This window comes from Erinaceus europaeus, chromosome 15, assembly GCF_950295315.1.
Source record: "Erinaceus europaeus chromosome 15, mEriEur2.1, whole genome shotgun sequence".
In the NCBI taxonomy this organism is placed as follows: Eukaryota; Metazoa; Chordata; class Mammalia; order Eulipotyphla; family Erinaceidae; genus Erinaceus; species Erinaceus europaeus.
The window spans coordinates 84,978,047-84,998,145 of NC_080176.1; the positions used below are offsets into that span (position 1 = coordinate 84,978,047).

Sequence of the window (20,099 nt, forward strand, 5' to 3'; positions counted from 1 at the left end):
TTGAACCCAGAACTCTATCATCATGCAGTCTATTTATTCCTTCCTTAATACGCGGCAGCATTTCAGAAGTCACAAGGTGAAGTGTGTAAAATTAAAAGATGCAGCTCACACAACCAAACACACACAGAGACTATGTTCTGAGCAACTTAAAGGTTTGAGCAGTAAGGATTTCAATTGACAGAATTCACATAAAATGTTTTCAAAGAAAGTCAGAACATAGCATTAGTTCCCATCATGTATATTCCTGAAAGCTTGCAAACAGAAGTCAGTTGTCATTTTTCTAAAAATAATATATTTTATTAAATAATTGTTAAATAGGATTTGTAAAAAAACAAACAAAAAAACACACTGCATAGAAAAAGGGAGGTGTTTATGTTCCCAGAACTTCCCGAGTCTTCCTGCTGGCTGCTCCCCCCTGGTGGTCTGTTTCCAGTTTCCAGTTTGGGGGGGGGGGAAGGTGGGAAAGGGCACCCTGCAAGTGGGAGCAGCTGGGAACCTGGGCTCCCAGCCCCGCCGCCAGCTGGGCTCACGCTCACATCCATCAGCTTCCGACACAGACACAGCGGCTCGCGGTGCTCAGGACGAGTTGAGGAGCTGCGCCAGGTTCTCCAGACACTTCAGGTAATAGGCATTGAGGGGGGTGTTCTCCGAGCTTGAGAAAGCTGGGTGGAGGAAGGGAGAGAAGGGAAGTGTGACTTTATTACACACGGTGTCGGAGGCTGGGCACACATGCACACGGGGAGCTCTATTTACGTTCTTGATCTTCCAAAACCATTTTTACATTTTCTGAACATTAAGAAGTTGTAGCTTCGTGGTTGAGAGCTGGGCTTGTAGGCTTGGGGCCCCAGGATTTCCCCCCACCTTCATTAAATAAATAAATAAATAAGCAAAAGATTTTTAAAACTGGGTTTGGGCCCCCACTCCCCACCTGTAGGGGGAACACTTCAAAAGTGGTGAAGCAGGTCTGCAGGTGTCTCTTTTTTTCTTTCTCCCTCTATCTCCCTTGACCCTCTCAATTTCTCTCTGTCCTGTCACATAAAAATAGAAAAGAAAAAGTTAAAAAAAAAAAAAAAGGCATTGGGAGCTGTCAATTCATAGTGCCAGGATGAGTCTCAGCAATAACCCTGGTGGAAATAAAAATAATAATAAAAAAAGACAGAGGAGATAGTACAATGGTTATGCAGAGACTCATATCTGGGGCTTGAAAGTCATAGGTTCAATTCTCTGCACCACCATAATTCAGAGCTGAGCAGTGCTCTGCAAACAAATAAATGAATAAGTAAATAAATAAATAAAACATCTTAAAAAAGAAAGAAGTGATAAGTCATAGAATTTGTACTGATTATTTGTGTTACTGCTTTAGTCAGAGTGCAAATGGAAACGACACACTTCCAGAGTGGCTACCTTACCTCCTGCCCAATGATGGCCTTCCTTTTTACTTCCCATTCCTTCCCCTCACACACAGATTTCTGACTCAGCTCAGTTCAGCACCTTGAAAAGCCCTCTCACAGACAGAAACAAACCAAAAGGCACTGACCACTTATAGATCCGACTATGCCCCTGGTGGCCCACCTCATGATCACTATGCGGGGCTGCAGGTCACAGCCAACTGGGAGTGCTTTCTGGAGGGAAGCAATTCAACTGTCAGGTCTAGTTTCCTGTTCTGGGTGAGTCTTGCCAGTGGGGGGGGTGCTGGCCAAGGAAGTCAGGGTAGGAGAAACAGAACTGGAACAGAGACCACTCAGAAGGGCTCTATGAAGACAGCAGTATCTCAGACCTGTCTGCTAGACAATTCCATTACTGCAAAGTGTTAGAAAAAGAATAGGGAGCTGGGCAGTACCACAGTGGGTTAAGGATCCTGGTTGGAGCCCTTGGCTCCCCACGTATAGGGGAGTCACTTCAGGAGTGGTGAAGCAGGTCTGCAGGTGTCTATCTTTCTCTCCCCATCTGCCTTCCCCTCTTCTCTCCATTTCTCTGTCCTATCCAACAACAATGGTAACAAAATGGAAAAAATGGTCTCCAGGAGCAGTGGATTCATAGTGCAGGCACCAAGCCCCAGCAATAACCGCCTCCCCAAAAAAAGAATAGAACAAATACTGGCATTTTGTTATGATGTCTGAACAACAACAACAAAAAAAAAACAACCTCCTGAAACATCAATAAAGACAACTGCCACTTTGCTGGTTATTGCCAAAAATACTGTTAATCACAACACTCCCTTTGATGAGGAAACTTACTTTTCTTTGCTAAGGAATAAGCCTCATCCACTCTTCTTTTTATTGATGGGTTTCTTAGAGTTGTTTTGGCCTGGAGAGAACACAAAACAACCCATGAGATCTTATCTCCACAGGAGATAAGGGCCAGGATACCACAGTACTCAGCCTGCCACTGCTGACCAAGGAACTCAACAGCACAAAATGCAGCTGGGGACCTCGGCTTGGTTTTCCTCTTGTCCCGCTGCCCCCGTGTCACCCCTTCCAAGCCCCACCCTCCCGGCCCAGTGCTGGCCCCTGAGATTGAGGATGGAGTGAAACCCACCTTCTGGTAGTTGTGAACCAGAGCCCACAGCGCCGCGGCTCCAATCCTCTGAGCGTCCCGATTCTCACTCTGCAGGCAGGCGGCCAGCACGTGGATGACTTTTTCTGAGGATGGAAACAGAAGAGGCGGCTCAGGCCCATCCCCCGCACAGCAGTCCTCTCCCGGGCCGGCCAGACCTTCCCTGATACCCGTGTTGCCTGGTCGTGGCATGAACCCCAGCCTTCACTCCATGTGAACACCCAAACAGGAGCCGTCAGCCCTTGACTTTAGCTCCAGTTGGACAAGGTGCATCGACTTAAGGACCAGAGAGGAGTAGGAGAAAGAGACGTGCAGGTTCCCTTAAGGAGCTGCTCATACCCGCTCATAATAAAGGAGAAAGACAAAGGCCTTTTGAGAACGTTTTAGTTAGAACGTTTTAGTTAGAATAAAGGAGAAAGACAAAGGCCTTTTGAGAACGTTTTAGTTAGAACCTAGGCGTCCCCCTGGAGCGGTGTGTGTCGGAAAGAAAGAATGATTTCGAGGTGCATCCACGCAATGGCTAAGCTCCCTCTTCCTGAAGCCGACTTGAGGCTGGGACCAAGACCGAGTCAATTCCCCCTCTCTGTCTTCCCCAGCGAAGCCGCTGGAAGTGAGGAGCCGGGTGTGGCTCCATGGGGCTTCAGAAGAATGCAGCAACCTACTTCACTGCTTTGAGCGGTGGCTGACTACTTCTCCTCTAGGGCTGAGGTGCCTGTGTCCGGGGCTCTCTGGAAAGCAACAGCCTCTCTCCCCTGCGCCCCGTTGGCTGCCCCTCACTAGGCTGAAGGGGAAGGCCGGGGTCCAGTGCCAGGTGACCTGAGGGGCTCGGTGACCAGCTGGAGGAAAGTTTCTGCAGTTAAGCGGACAGGACTGCTGCAGAGATGGACCTCCCTGGGGTCTGCAAAGAGGGTTTAGGGAGTTTGAGCTTCCTGCTGTCCGACCACCCTGGCCCCACGCTCTGACTCCCTGTTTCCTGGCTGGTAACCATGCTTGCCAGCGACAGAGACTTCTGGTAAAGTTGGCCATGCAGGTGGGTGGTTCTGGCATGCTCGGGGCAATGCCATCCCTGGGTGGTGCCTTGTGGGTACCCAGCTAAGTGTCCACAAGTGGTGACTTTACACATTGTAGCACACACAGCACACAAACCATCCGTGGCCTGGACAAACTTCCGCTGTCATCACTGCCATGGATGGTTTGCAAGAATCCCACCTGACCCAACAAGACAGACACAGAATGTGAGCTCAGACCTACAGGGATGCAGAGGTTACACAGGCTCCTGTGCTGAATATGGACCCCAGATCAAATTGATGGGGTTTACAGTTAACAATATTTATATAATTTTTCCATATTTGGGAGCTACTCTCTTCCCTGATCCAGCTTTCTAGTTCTTTTCCCAACTATGACACCATCTCCTCAGACAGTAACTTGGGTCCACCTGCATATCAGATGTCAGGCAGAGGCTAAAACTAGTAGTCATGGACCCCTTGGAATATACCTAAAACAGACATAGCTTTTTCCAAAATGGAGACTCCAAATCTTCATCTGCAATATTCCCGCCTTTAGGTTCATGATTAGTCAACAATTTGTTTTGCCTTATATTTTAACTCTTTTTCAGCCACCAAGTTGCAGATGTTAACATAATGCCAACCTGACTTCCTTGGGCAGAAGACCCCACCATGTGTCCTGGAGCCCTGCCTCCCGGAGTCCTACCCCACTAGGGAAAGAGAGACAGGCTGGGAGTATGGATCCATCTGCCAATGCCCATGTTCAGCAGAGAAGCAATTCCAGAAGCCAAACCTTCCACCTTCTGCACCCCATAATGGCCTTGGGTCCATACTCTCAGAGGGTTAAAGAGTAGAGAAGCTATCAAGGGAGGGAATTGGATATGGTGCTCTGGGGGTGGGCACTGTGTGGAAATGTACCCCTCTTATCCTATAGTCTTGTCAATATTTTCATTTTATAAATAAAATTTTTTTAAAAGAATAAAAATTTAAAAAGAGTGATCTGGTTGAGTTTAGGAGATTAAAAAAAAAGTACAGGAATGCCAGGGAAATTGCCACAAACCAGGGTGGACTTCACAGAGGAGGAGAACAAAATTTCTCTTCTATGAATAGATTTCAGACAAGGAAGCCTTTACACTGTAGCCACACAGAGCTGGTGATAGTGACAAACTCAACACCTGAGGGAACGTGGACTTCAACAGCTACACGCGGCTACCTGATCATCACACTGGTCAGGGACATTCTAGAATTTCTTTGGTTCTTACTAAAAATTTGCCCGTTTTCAGCTTCCTGTCTCCTTCAAACATTTTCCAAGATTCCTTTATTCATGAGATAAGAGGAGAAAGAGAGGCAAGGGTATTAACCTGGCGCATGTGACATCAGGGACCAAGCTCAGAGCTGGCACAGGCTGAGAGCCTGATGCTTGGATCCACTATGTCACCTCCCAGGCTGCCCCTTCAGTGGTTTGTAAGCTCGGTGTTTCTTTAAATAGGAAATGGAGAGTCGGGCGGTAGCACGGCAGGTTAAACGCAGGTGGCACAAAGCACAAGGACCGGCGTAAGGATCCTGGTTCAAGTCCCAAGCTCCACACCTGCAGGAGAATTGCTTCACAGGTGGTGAAGCAGGTCTGCAGGTGTCTATCTTTCTCTCCTCTTCTCTGTCTTCCCCTCCTCTCTCCATTTCTCTGTCCTATCCAACAACATCAATAACAACAATAATAATAACTACAACAATTTAAAAAAGCAACAAGGGCAACAAAAGGAAATAAATAAATTAATTTAAAAAATAAATAAAAAGGATATGGCCAGAGTTGTCTTAAGCCCTGGTCTTATAATACCAGCAGCTGGGCTGGTGTCTCAACAGGTACACCGTCCTGTCCCCAGGTCTCAGTCACACTGTGTCCAGATATGCCTGGTCCTCTCTGAACTGGGCATAGGTCAACACTTCAGGACACTGACTGGGAAGAGGGTGCTCCCTGAGGCCTCCTGGGAACTTATCCTCCACCCACCAGAGCAGCAATTTGCTTTTGCAAGCCACCCGGAGGCCCCCTTGTCATTTCCCAGTCAGCTCAAATCAAGGTGACAGTCATTGGGGCACCTTGAGTCTCTGGGGTGCAGAGCTCGGAGTCCATTCTCACCCTCAGTTTTCTTTCTGCTTCCCTGGCTGACTGAGGGCTGGGGAACCAACTGAACTCAGATTCAGATCACCTAAGAGTTCTGTGGAGGGAGTCATCAGGCGGTAGCGCAGCGGGTTAAGCGCAGGTGGCGCAAAGCACAAGGACCGGCATAAGGATCCTGGTTCGAACCTCGGCTCCCCACCTGCAGGGGAGTCGCTTCACAGGCGGTGAAGCAGGTCTGCAGGTATCTATCTTTCTCTCCTCCTCTCTGTCTTCCCCTCCTCTCTCCATTTCTCTCTGTCCTATCCAACAACCAACAACGACAACAACAATAATAACTACAACAATAAAACAACAAGGGCAACAAAAGGGAATAAATAAATAAAATAAATATTAAAAAAAAAAAAAAAGAGTTCTGTGGAGTGCCAGCTGCCGGCACCCAGCACGGTCCACAGCAATCCAAGGAGTCAGGACTTCTGCCCGCTCACCTTGGAGTCCTGAACATATATGCCCAGTGGGCAGAGGGGGCAATGTCCTGGGAACACAGGGCTTTTCACGCCTACTTCTTGCCCTTCTGGGCACGGGGTTTCAACCAGGGCCTGGACTCTTCCCACTCTTTCTGGTTCTTTGCCTTTCTGAAGGTGAATGGTAATATATTTCATCTGTTTCTTCAGAAGTGGTCCAGGCTGACCTCAGCAGCAGCAATGAATACTCAGGCTCTGTTTTCACCTCAAGGTCAAGCCCTACTCACTGTTGACCATCTGGCCAGATGTCTGGCTGTGATAGACAGATACATGGCCCTGCTGGGTGGTCAGAGGCTGGGCCTCCCTATGATGGCTCTCGATGGTCTAGAAGGGACAGTTGCCAGCTCCTCCCCTGGTCTTGAAGGCACCCGGTCTCTCCTCTGTGAGGCAGAAAGATTCCTTTCCAAAAGTCTTATGGGGGCCAGGTGGCGACATACCTGGTTGATCATATTACCACACGCAAAGACCCAGGTTCAAGCTCCTGCTCCCCATCTGCAGGGGAGAAGCTTCCTGTAGAGAAGCAGTGTTTGTAAGTGTCTCTGTCTCTCTCCCTTTCTATCTCCCCCACCTCTTAATTTCTCTCTATCTCTATCCAATAAATAGAATATAAAAAAAAAACACACACAAAACCCAGTGTTTGTCTACCTGCTTGAATCTACTGCAGGAGAGAGAGCACTACTGATAATGCCAGAGGGTCCCAGAGGTGGGAAGTGCCCGAGGGCCTGAGCTGCTCTTTGTCCTAGTTCGCCCAACAATCATGCTGTAGTAGTGTGAGCAGCTCCACTCAAAAGAATCAAAAAAACAAGAAAGGATTCTGAGAAAGATGAATAATGACACTAGGACTGTCCTTGGGATACGAGTCTGAGGACAAGGCAGAGAAGGGAGTGAAGTCAGGGGGCTGCACCCCCACTCCCAGACTGGGGACAGAGCTGCATCCAGACCAGACGCTCCCTGAAGCTGGGACACTCAGAGCCGATTGAACTTCTGGAACCTTCCCTGGTATCCTCGATGATTCAGTCATCATTATCATACAGATGGAACAAAAGCAGAGCCAGTCCCCTTCACTTGGAAAATCCCATATCACAGGGAGAAGCACCTCCAGGAACAGATCGCATGAGCAGAAGCACCGTGAGCACCTGCCATGTGCCGCAAATGGCCGCCTCGTGAGTCTTTATAAACTGACTCCTCTCCAGGCCAGAGGAGCAGGGCGGTATCGCAGCCACGGAGCCACCCCGGGAATGAGCACACAGCCTGGTCTGCCTCCTGCAGCGGCTCTGGGCGGGGGTCAGGACCCACCTCTTATTCGTTCCCCTACGGTGACATGACGTGTCAGAAAATTCTCTCCCTTTGAAACGCGCACGCTCACACATGTGCAGCATGTGGTGGCAGAGACAGGGCCTTCCATCTCTCCGCTTCACAGCTGCTCGAAATCCTCACCCTCCCTCACTCCCATCTGTCCTGTGTTCCAGAGGAGAGGGGCTTCTCGGTAGGCCAGCCTCTAGCGTGTGGGCTCAGGGTTTGTCTCAAGCATCAGCTGCTCACAGATGCTTGAGCCCCTGGCACAGATTGGCTGCTGCAGGCCAACACCCGCCTGTGAGACAGACTCCACCTCGAGAACTTAGCTCTTGGATGGGATGGAGGAGGCTACCGCCCAGCAGGCACTCCTAAAAGCAGGTCCACCACACAGCAGGGATGCTACACAGAGAGAGACAACAAGGACCAGGGCTGGAGAGGGGCGGCGGGGAAGGATGCAGGAGGAAGAAGGCTGTGGGTTGTTCTGCAGAGTCTGCGCTGACTTTTTTTTTTTCTTTCCCATTAGAGAGAGAAATCGAGAGTGGAGGATGAGGTAGGGAGGGAAAGAGAGACACACCTGCAGCCCTGCTTCACCACTCACGAAGCTTTCCCCTGCAGGCGGGGACCTGGGTCCTTGCGCACTGTAACGTGTGCGCTTAACCAGGAGCGCCACCGCCTGGCCCCAAGGCTGTGCTGGCATGGTGACATTAGCTAGAGGAGCAGAGAGGACGAGGAGGGAGTTGCAAGGAGGGATTATCCATGCCCACAGCCATCCTTCTGGGGCCTCTGGGCCCAGTACGTCCGTCCGTTGGTGACCAAGTGGTCAACCCCAGGGAACTTGGCAGCTCCTTGAGGGCTGGCCGAGCTCTGAGAACAGCTGGTCTGTCTTCCCTTCCCCGGCGTCCTGGCCATGGTGAATACTTAATGCCAGGCAGTTATTTATACAACTGTTGTGTGCTTTCATCTCAACAGGACGGGCACCGTGGGCCACACATATGGGGACGTGTCGGGTGTGCATGTGTGTTTCGACCTCGCTGCTCACCGTTAGCCAGGATCTTGGGCTTGTTGGCGGGGCTGAAGCAGATGTTGTGGAAGATAAGCAGCGGGATGTAGGGGCTGCTCCTGTGCTTGTACCTGCTCATCTCCGTGAGCAGGTCCAGGCAGCCGTCCAGCCGCAGGATCATCTGCTGCCCGTCTTCCCCGAAGGACATGTTCAGGAGCAGCTTCAGCCACAAGACCGTCAGGTTGCTGAGCTGCTTGTTCCCTCCCTTCGGCAAGGTCAGGGACAGGAAGTGCTGCAGGAAGTTGCTCTGTGGGCGCGTGGAGACAGTGTGTCATTTTCCTTGGGAGACTTTTCATGACTTCCCTAGTCCCTGCGAGACCAATTAACCAGCATCCTGCTGTCTTTCCCCCAGCCAGAATTTCTCCCCCCGCCCCGTACACATGCCCCCCCCCCCAGCACCTCCTAAATATCTCGTCTGTGGTATTTCCATTCTGAGTGAAAAGTTAAAGGAGAACAAAACGGGATCAAATTTAATTCTTTCTAATTCTTTCCTGATGGCGGGTAGAGTAAGCTAGAGTCAACTCAATTATTTAGGATTGATGATTTGGTTTGGGGATTCTTTCGGGCCACTTGAGTTTTCTCTGTCTGTCTGCCTTCTGGCAATTCTGATACTCATTAAAAGTTATCCTTTGGATGGTGGGGGGGAGGGACAAAACCCAATCTGTCTTAAATGTCAGTTAGCGGCTCTGGTAGGAGTGGGGGTGGAATATCTGAATCACTATAGCTACAGTGTGTTAAAGAATTCTTTTTTTTTTTAGCGAGTTGGGCGGTGGCTCAGTGGGTTAAGCGCACGTGGCGCAAAGCGCAAGGGCTGGTGTAAGGATCCTAGTTGGAGCCTCTGGCTCCCCACCTGCAGGGGAGTCGCTTCACAGGCGGTGAAGCAGATCTGCAGGTGTCTTTCTCTCCCCCCTCTGTCTTCCCCTCCTCTCTCAGTTGGCCCACTAAGCATTACAGATGACTTCCTGCGGCTGCATGGCCTTCAAGTAAACTTAAACAGTCTCTGACATGTCAACAGTTAGTCATTATCACAGTCCACAAAAGCCCAAGTACTCAACTATGTGAAAAGAAGCCCACTCACTGCCTAGAGTAATCTATGTACAAACAGAAAAGGAGGCACAAACACACACTATCAAGAAGAAGCAGGGGTGAGTGGCCAGGGCACCACGGTAAACTGGAGATTTTCCGTTGCTTTTAGCTTGACCAAGGAGTGGAAATAGAATTACTCAGCCTTCTGATTATATGCCATTAACATATCGTATGAATGCATAATCGTACAATGTTGATCTGTGTTATTGCACAATGCATAATTATCGTGAGATATTCATGGATCTCTCTCTCTCTAATCATCTACTTGGATTTATTTCTTAAGTTTCCTGGACCTAAATCAAGATGCTGGCTTGAATCTATAAAGTTAATTTAACACATTTGTGTAAAAGGACTCAGCCTGAGAAAGAAGTGAGCTGCTGAAACGTGAGCAGGTTCAGCAGAGAGCTCAGTCAGCTGGAAGCCCCCACCCGCGCTCACCTCGGCCCCAGAAGATGCTTTCAAGATGCCGCCCCTCGCCTTTCCCACTGGCTCCGTTCTGCCAGGATCTCTGAGCTCTGGAGCTGGGAACCATGATTTGAAACCGACCCCAGTGCTTTCAACTGTACACAGGAGGCTGTGCCTTCTTTTACTTGGTACACGGACAGGCCCCTCTAGCAGGCAGGAAGAAGCAGGCACCCCAGACTTTTCCATTTGATGGAGTCCCACATTCGGGCGGCTCCTAGTTAGGGATCCTCTTCATACCAAGTGTGTGTACAGATGAGCTGCACATGTACACTAGATTGGAGCTCATTTTGCTGCTTTTACAACATCCTAAGTCAAAATCCATGCTGACAAGTCAGGTTCTAGGGCTGCCATCACAGAAGATGGATAAAAATCACTTACTGTGTCAAAGAGAAGTCAGGTCTAACTTGGGGGAAGAGAGGGCCGTGATTACGTAAAGCCATGCCGAAAGCTTTAAATGCACTGAAGCTGTTACTGCTCAATTTGGTTTCTTTAAAGACGGAATGTACTTTTATGATCTCATCTGAATGTAAGACAGCTGTCTTTCTAAAACCCTCATTTTTGAGAGAGATAAAATATAATCCCAAAGCCCAGAAGATCAACATAAAGGAAGCGGTACAGTCATAGTCTGCCTCCTGATACTCTTCATCTAGCAACTGGCTTGAAAAAGAGTGCTCCTCTTAATTCTTTCATAATCCTTGAAAAGAAAATGTCTTGAAGCCATAATAAAATAATCTTCAAAGTTGAGGGTTTTTTTTTTTTTTTTTGCCTTTAGGGTTAGCTCTGGGGCTTGGTGCCTACACTATGAATCCACTGCTCCTGAAGGCCATTTTCTTGTTTTTGTTGCCTTTGTTATTGTTGTTGTTGGATAGGAGAGAGAGAAACTGAGAGAGGACGGGAAGATAGAGAAGGGGAGAGAAAGATAGACACCTGCAGACCTGCTTCACAAAGCACTGACTGGTCCTTGAGCTTTGCGCCATGTGTCCTTGACTTGCTGTGCTACCACTCAGCCCCCCCAAATTGAGTTCTAAACTTTTCACACATGTCCTGGACTGGAGGGATGGTTTCATGGAATCTCTTCTGTGCTCTGGAAGAGAGTCGCAGTACTTACCCTTTTTCTTTTTTAAATTTTGTTTAAATTTGTATGTATGCATACATATAGATACATATATATATGTATATACACATATACGCATACACATATAATATTTAGTGGATAGAGACAGAGAGAAATTGAGGAAGACAGGGAGTGGAAGGGGGAGGGAGAGCGACACCCGCAGACCTGCTTCCCCACCTGCACCCTGCTGACTGTAGCACATCTGCCAGGTGTCTCTCCAGCCAGCCCCGAGCACTTACTTTCTGAATGACTCCTTTGCAGTCATGAGACAAGGCCAGGTTGGAGAGGAACATGAAGACCATCTGCTGGACTGCGGTGTTCTCCAGGGCCATCTGCGCAGCCAGCTTCAGGATGCAGTGCATCAGAGAGCTGCCGGGGGCGCCCCTGCAGGCGGCTGGAGCAGGATACTGTCCGAAGCTCGAGGAGCACAGAGAACTGCAGCCTTGAAAGACAACAGCCATCACAAGGTCTTCCCGCTCAGAGTCATAGAAACTCTAGCGGCTGAGCGAGGGAATGACTTGGCTCTTAACCAGCCAGCGGGCTGCAAATCGGCCGAGAGGGCCCCAGCTCATGCAAGTCCACTTTCAGCAGTGTGAACTGACTGTCCCCATTAAGGGCCTAATGATCATATTAGGGCATTTGGAAACACTGCATTTGCTCCTTTAAAACAACAGAGCAAAGTATAATAGGGATTTTAAATAGTTCCTAAAGAAGACATCTAAAGAAAGGCTAAGTCGAATCGAACTTTAGAGGTGGAAGATAACTGGGACAAAGGTCTTCGTTTTATAGAAGACAGATGGGGTACAATCGTGCCACACAGGGGACAGGATAAGAGCCTGGCTCATCACCCCTGGCTATGAGGAGAAGGGCACAGAGCCCTACGAGCCAAGACGGGCTCCAGGCTACAAAGCTTAAGTCAATGACATCAGAACCAAGGAGACCTTGTCAAGAGACAAGTACATACTAATAAGCACGGCCTCTTCCCTGTTTTCCATCTGAGTGGCAGTATTCAACTCCCCAGCTCCCCAGGAAGGGTAAGACTCAAATACACGAAATGACAGCTTTGTTTGGGACCAAGAATGATAGAAATGGAAGAGAGTAAAAATTAGCTCTTCCTCTATTTAGTAACCTCACCATGTTCTCATGGCCATGTCAGTTCTAAGTATGAAAATCCCAGAGACTGCAGTTTCTAAAAATGTGTGACAGTACATGTATGTTATTCCTCACCTAGGAGCTGACTCCGCCCTCAGTCACCACTTTGCTCCCCTAAACCCTGAATCCTGCACAGGGGCACATGGTGATGGGCAGAGGAAAGCAACAGGCAGGAGGAAGGGGGCAGAGTTAGCAGCAGGACAGAAGCTCCCTCCAGTTGCTGGCTTCTAATATTTACTGAGAGCTCTAGTAGGCTCTCAGTAAAACATGTCAGGAGAAGAGTCAGGCTCTCAGTACAACATGTCAGGGGAAGAGACGGATGAATGAATGACTGGCTGAGGGGCCCCAATGTTATCAACTCTTAGCAGAACAGCCCGTCTAGAATTAGCTTCCACGGAGCCAGCACCGAGCTCGAGAAAGGTCAAGTGTTACCTTGCCCTGCCTTTCAGGTTCTTTTATCATTATGTCACCCACCTGATATGCCCACTAAGTTCAATTTTCTTTGAACATAGAAGTAGGTGAGCTTCTCTTGCTCTGTTTTCTGAGTTGTCTACTGCCTGCCTGCCTGCCTGACTGGCCTCCCCAACGACGGGTTGACATAGCTGTTTGCTTTCAGAATTCCTCCAACACAGCTGGCCCTTAGCCAGCAGTAGTAGTAGGCATACTTGAAAAGATGAGTTTGTTTTTTTCCATGCCACTGTTCACACTAGAGAAAACCAGCCCTGCCCTGTCGTACATTGCTGAAAAATAGTAGTGGGTTCCAATTACCGTTGGGGAAATTTGCGGTGTAGACACAAAGGAGCTGAAGGGCAGTCTGCATCAAGGAGTCCTCTAGCAAAAGCCACGGCCAGAGGGAGTGCAGCACAGGGACCAGGTGCGCTTCAAGGGCTGCTTCCTGGGGAAGGAAGGATGCAGGGAGGCATTAGTCTCACCAGAGGAGTCCATACGTTCAAAGTCTCCCAAACCCAGAGAAACTGTCCACCAGGGGTGAGGAGGACACAAAACCGGAAATGGTCTTTGCTCTGATTCATGCCCTCTGACATGGAAAGTCTGTGGAGAGGGGGGAAGAAACTGATCCACAGGACTATACTACTAGTCAAGAATAATCTAAATATTCTTCATTCGGTGTTAGCATGAATGCAGGGTTCCCTGATGTATTAAGAAATCACCCTTGGGGAGTCAGGCGGTAGCGTAATGGGTTAAGCGCACGTGGCACAAAGTGCAAGGACCAGCATAAGGATCCCGGTTTGAGCCCCCGGCTCCCCACCTGCAGGGGAGTCGCTTCACAAGCAGTGAAGCAGGTGTGCAGGTGTCTGTCTCTCTCTCCCCCTCTGTCTTCCCCTCCTCTCTCCATTTCTCTCCATCCTATCCAACAATGATGATAACATCAATAACAACAACAATGATAACTACAATAACAATAAAACAACAAGGGCAACAAAAGGGAATAAATATTTAAAAAATTAATAAAAAAAAAAAGGACAGGAAAGTGCCAGGAGCCATTTCTCTGCTTGATAGAAGCTAAGCCTTGAAACAACAGAAGCCCTCGAGATAAGTTTCTAATTCCCGTAGGAAGGATGTTTGCCAGAAACTAAGTGACATACCATATAGTTATAGTTTAACAGAAATAGTTGCAAGGGACCCTCCACCGCGATCTCTGCCTCCCCCTTCCCCCTATGCTCCCCCTTCCCCGAAGCCTTAAAATGCCTGTGAACACAATAAAATTTTGCAGCTTGATCAGAAACCTGTCTTGCTGTTGTTCTTTCGTGTCTCTTGTCCCTGTCATTCCAGGTCCTTAGGTTCCTAGCCCCTGTTCACTGCCCCACTGGCCAGGGCAGGAAAGCTGTCAGGGGAGGAGATGGGATATGAAGCTGTGGTGGTGGGAATTGTACCCCTTTTATCCTATGATCTTGTCAGTGTTTCCATTTTATAAATAAATAAATTAAAAAGAAAGGAAGGAAGGAAGGAAGGAAGGAAGGAAGGAAGGAAGGAGAAGGAAGGAAGGAAGGAAGGAAGGAAGGAAGGAAGGAAGGAAGGAAAATCACCCTTGTAGAGATGGCTAATGGGGCAGAAATGTAAGCCCTCTGTGGATACCGGGCCAGCAGAGAAGTCAACAGAGGCAGCTCATTCCTGACAGGGCTTCAAAACAGTCCCAGAGAAAACAGTCATGGCTGGAGAGCAGCAGCATCCAGTCACGAGGATGCTGTTTAGCATACAGGGTCGTGGGTTTCTTTAAAGAATATTTTTACTTATTTATTACTAAATAGAGACAGAGAGAATCTGAGAGGGGAAGGGAGATATAGAGGGAGACAAAGACATACCTGCAGCCCTGCTTCACCATGTGTGAATCAGACCCCCTACAAATGGGGGGAGGGCTTGAACCGGTGCACTTGTAATGTGTATGCTTAACCAGGTGTGCCACTGCTTGGTCCTGGGTCATGGATTTTGTAAATGACGCTACAACAGTGAGCAAAAAGTTCTAAAACTCCCGCTGGGAGTTTTAATGAAATTCACAGGTAATATTCAACGTGTCATTTTGAAATATAAATTGTGAACTAGGTTTCTTGAACAAATCGTTTACCACGGCTTAGAGAACATGTGTTGAAGAAGTTGACTTTCTCGGTTAAGTACGCTTTCCTCACAACTACTAGGTGGTTTTGTTCATATTTAGAATGTAAAGACTTAAAACATGTGAACTGGCAAAAAAAAAAAAGGAGCAAAATATAAATTCTCTAAATCTACAGTGGTGGTGACAGGTGTGGTGTGGTGTGGTGTGGTGTGGTGTGGTGTGGTGTGGTGTGGTGTGGTGTGGTGTGGTGTGGTGTGGTGTGGTGTGGTGTGTGGCTTGGAACTATTCCCATGTAATCTTATAATTTTGTAAACCACTATTAAACCACTAATAAAAATCATTTTTTAAAGTTTTTTTTTTCAGTTTTACCACAAAAAGAGCAAGGACTTTTTTTTTAAAGGAAGCATCTATCATAAATCTTTGCCAAGCTCATTTTTCACTGGGTTTCTGTGCCTCAAAGGTGTGGTATCACTGTGAGAAAGCAAACCAGAGTGCTGAAGTCTCTGTACCCTGCACAGCAGCCCCAAGGCTAAGCTCACACGACAGGTCCGGAGCCCTCAAAGCAACACAGAAGGGGACCATCCCCAGAGGTGACAGAAGTGAGGAAACCCCCCCGAGGTGGGCAGGGCCACTCATACTCTCCCTCATCAGGCGAGGTCACCATCTTCCACACCAAAGCACGAGATGGCCTCTTCCATCCTGAAGGGTACTAACAGTTTCTTGCAGCTCCTGGGAGCTGTCTGAAAAAGGGCCTGTGACACAGGCAGCCAGCCATTCTGTTTTAGGAAGCAAAGAATTGAAATGCCTATTGTCACACTGAGGGCTCAACTCTGCTTTAACTGCCTGGAGTCAAAATCTGATGATAAAGTTAAAATGCTCATGTCAACAAGAAATCCCAACGGTCTTGAAGAATAGCAGATACCTTAAGAATGTCCACGTCTGAGGATTAACAGTGAGTCTGAGAACCACTCAGTGGTGCAATGGAGTAAATTAGAATTCAAATAGACCACCAACTTCCTCGATGTTACGGCTTATAGAAATCAAACTTGGGATAAAAAAAAAAGGGATCAAACTTGAAAGTCAACGCTGCTATCAAAATGCTGAGAGGTGAGCTCTACTTACCTTACATTCTTCATTTTGATAGAGGCAGTTTCTTAGGAGTTGCATGGCAAGGCTTAACTCCTTAATAAAACCATCCTCCTGCTGAAAGGAAAAACAGTTGAAAAGTCAGAACGCTCAGCAGACAAGGCTCTCGCCATTTTCTCCATATGGCCGTTTCTTCCCCTCAGATGCTCTCCCGGCACTTGACTACCATGGCTTCCAGGAACTACAATGCTTTCTGAAGAGTGACTGTTTATCAAGATGAGAATCTGCCATGAAAAAAATCTCTCTCTGATCGGGTGGTGGCACACCTGGTTGAGCACACATGTGATAATGTGCAAGGACCTGGGTTCAAGCCCCCAGTCCCCACCTGCAGAGGAAAAGCTTTTCGAGTAATGAAGCAGGGCTGCAGGTGTCTCTCTCTCTCTCCCTGTCTATCACCCCCTTCCTCTCGATTTCTGGCTGTCTCTATCCAATAAATAAATAAAGATAACAAACAAAACAAAATAAGACAAAACAAAACAAAAAAGCAGTATAAGAGGAAGGAGGAGGAGGGAGAAGAGGAGCTCTGTTCTCTCAAGCACAGGCAAACTGAGATCTATAACAGGCTCCATGTCTCATGTCCAGGAGGTGAAGCTGGCCCTGGCTGGTTTGCAAGTATAGCCAGAACTGGCTGGCTTCAATGACGAAGTAAAGGGCCTTTTCCAAGAGACGAGCAAGAACGAGGCCAAGTACGTAACCTCTGCATCAGTGAAATGATGAAGGAAGATTTCTTTTTCTGGGTTCTTATCAAATGCAGTAGAAACCGGCTCTTTCCATAGGATGCTGCTACAATGGCCCTAGCTATGTGTATGTAATTTATAATAAACACACACACACACACCCCTTTTCTCAGTATCCCTGTCATTATTATATCATAACTGTGCGAGTGTAGGTTTTCATGAGCATGTACTCTGAATCTAACTTAGGCAGACATCCAGAAGCCATAAAAGGAAATAAACGAAAGAAGAAGAGCAGCTCTGTTAACCATCCAGACATGAGGCAGCCACCAGCCTTCTCAGTTACTAGCTGTATGACAGTGTTGTCACAAATGTTCTTGAGATAATGAATATGAAACATTCAGAACAGTGCCTAGCAGAAAAAGAGAAAAAACAAACAAAACAAAAACAACAACAACAACAAAAAAAACCACTGAGTCATTTAGATGGTTTCTTAGTGAAGTTATACTTGTTTTGGAAGAATGATTTTCTTGATCTAGTAAAACATTCTGCACACTCCAGAATGCCCCTTAAATAGCCAAAAGCTATAATAGAGACAATCTCATTTAAAAGGGGCTGGGCGGTGGCAAAGCACACGTTACAATGTGCAAGGTCCTGGGTTCAAGCCTCTGGTCTATACTTGGGAGTGGGGGAAGCAGGGGTTTATACACGGTGGGGCAGTGCTGCAGGTGTCTCTCTCTTTCTCCAGCTCCCCACCCCCTCTTCATTTTTGTCTCTACCCAATAAGTAGATGTTTTTAAAATTTCATCCAAAGACATTGGTGTGAGAATTAAGAAACATACCCACAATGAAATAGTGGGGGTTGTATTGTGAAATGGGAATCTGGGGAATGTTATGCATGTAAAAAAAAAAAAAAAAGTAGAAACGCAAAGCAGAAATTGACTGAGTTTGGAGTATGGCACCAAAGTAAGAAAGCAGAAGTATACTAGAGTTTGCAGTGAGTACCCTCCCTAACACTTCCTCTCCACTATTCCAAACTTTGGGTCCATGTTTGCTCAACAATTTGTTTGGCTTTGTATGTTAACTCTCTTTTCAGTCACCAGGTTCCAGATGCCATCAGGATGCTAGCCAGGCTACCCTGGATTGAAGACCCCACCAATGTGTCCTGGAGCTCCGCTTCCCCAGAGACCCACCCTACTAGGGAAAGAGAGAGGCAGACTGGGAGTATGGACCGACCAGTCAACGCCCATGTTCAGCGGGGAAGCAATTACAGAAGCCAGACCTTCTACCTTCTGCAACCTTCAATGACCCTGGGTCCATGCTCCCAGAGGGATAGAGAATGGGAAAGCTACTGGGGAGGGGGTGGGATATGGAGATTGGGCGGTGGGAATTGTGTGGAGTTGTACCCCTCCTACCCTATGGTTTTGTTAATTAATCCTTTCTTAAATAAAAAAAAAAAAAAAGAAACATACCCACAACTACTATACAAATTCATTAAATTCTCTGTACCATTCTTCTAAATCTTTCACTCTACTCCACAAGGGCCCTGCAGGGGTGGCCCATATGCTGTCCTCATGCCCTCATTCCTCCAGGATGCAAGACTCCCCTCACCTTCCTCTTCAGTGCTGCCTTCCCAGGCCGCAGAGCTTCGAGATTCAGCTGAGCATTGATGTCCTTCATCTGGGCCACGCAGTTCTCAACTAGGTCAGCTAAAGTCAAAATCCAAAGAAAAGCTACAGCCAGAACCGTCTCCAAAACCACACCACAATCAAATTCTCAAGAGAAGATACATTAGATCAACATTCTGTACTTCTGATTAGCTTCATTTTAGTATATTCAGTGAGAGATCACTCAGAAGAGGAGAATTAATTAAACAATGTGTTCTGCTTTCTGTCTTAATGCTTTTTCAGACACCAAGTTACAGATGCTACCATGACACCAACCTGACTTTGTCGGGCTGGCCCCTCAGGTTATCCCGGCATGACTTCCCTGAGTAGATGGCCTCACCAATGTATCCTAGAACCCCACCTCACCACAGCCCGGCCCCACTAGAGAAAGAGACAGACAGGCTGGGGATGTGCTGATTCAACCTGCCAATACCCATATCCAATGGAGAAGCAATTACAGAAGCCAGACCTCCCACCTTCTGCACTCCATAGTGACCCTGGGTCCATGCTCCCAGAGGGATAAAGAACAGGAAAGCTTTCAAAGGGTGGGGATGGGATACAGAACTCTGGTGATGGGAATTGTGTGGAGCTGTGCCCCGTTTGTCCTATAGTCTTGCCTCACACAGAGGGTGCAGGCAGTCTGTATTGTAGAGAGCACAGTACAATGGAATGAATGTGCTATTCCTGTTTCTCTCTGAACCCAAAGATTAAGCTTCCTGATGTCAGATGAGGAATTTCAACATCCTACAATGGAAAGCTCCATGAGGGGAGTCGGGCTGTAGCGCAGTGGGTTAAGCGCAGGTGGCGCAAAGCACAAGGACCGGCATAAGGAAAGCTCCATGAAAATACAAGATCATACAATTCTGCTGTTGTTACTATAGAAACTGTGTATATTTTAAAAACGGTTTGCTTATTTCTTTTTTTTTAACTTTTTAAAATATTCCCTTTTGTTGTCCTTGTTGTTTTTATTGTTGTAGTTATTATTGTTGTCATCATTGTTGGATAGGACAGAGAGAAATGGAGAGAGGAGGGGAAGACAGAGAGGGGGAGAGAGAGATAGACACCTGCAAACCTGCTTCACCGCCTGTGAAGCGACTCCCCTGCAGGTGGAGAGCCGGGGGCTCAAACCGGGATCCTTACGCCGGTCCTTGCGCTTTGTGCCAAGTGCGCTTAACCTGCTACACTACCGCCCGACTCCTGGTTTGCTTATTTCTAATGGGAGGGAGAAAGAAGGAGAGAGGGAGAGAGAGAGAGAGAGAGAGAAACACCAGTGCACTGCTTAGCTTTGGCATTTGGTGCTGCCAGGGATTGAACCCTGGGCCTCTGGAGCCTTAGGCATGGATGGAAATCTGGTGACCTAATGCTGACCTATCTCCCCAAACCCAAAATGTTGTTTATTTATCTGTTTATTTTTTGATAGAGACAAAGAGGAAGAGAGAGTACAAGAGACCTTAGCACTGAAACGTCCTTCAATACACTGGGGCCAGGCTCAGATTTGGGTCTTGCACATGGCAAAGCAGTGCGCTACCAAGTGAGCTAGCTATCTTACTGCCCCTAATAATGTCAATTTTTTTCAGACGTTGGCTCACTATTTGCTAATGCTTAAGTATTATGAAACTGGGTGCCATGTTACTTTTTAACGCTTCTCTAAAATTAAGTACAGGATCTCAAGT

General features: G+C 47.6%; 1 protein-coding gene across 2 annotated transcripts in view; it reads right to left on the reverse strand.

Annotated features, from left to right (window-relative positions):
* Positions 1-279: 279 nt before the first annotated feature.
* Positions 280-20,099, reverse strand: part of RTTN (rotatin) — a 137,719-nt gene continuing 117,899 nt past the window's right edge. Inside the window, exons 42-49 of one of the 2 annotated variants that reach the window (XM_060174034.1) lie at positions 18,371-18,468; positions 16,062-16,139; positions 13,139-13,265; positions 11,458-11,660; positions 8,533-8,800; positions 2,539-2,642; positions 2,238-2,307; positions 280-662 (exon numbers count right to left, since the gene is read on the reverse strand). In XM_060174034.1, the coding sequence (XP_060030017.1) occupies positions 577-662; positions 2,238-2,307; positions 2,539-2,642; positions 8,533-8,800; positions 11,458-11,660; positions 13,139-13,265; positions 16,062-16,139; positions 18,371-18,468 (1,034 nt within the window). In that variant the 3' untranslated portion in view covers positions 280-576. Of the gene's footprint in view, positions 663-2,237; positions 2,308-2,538; positions 2,643-8,532; positions 8,801-11,457; positions 11,661-13,138; positions 13,266-16,061; positions 16,143-18,370; positions 18,469-20,099 lie in introns of both variants that reach the window. The other variant, XM_016188531.2, reaches the window with a different exon arrangement.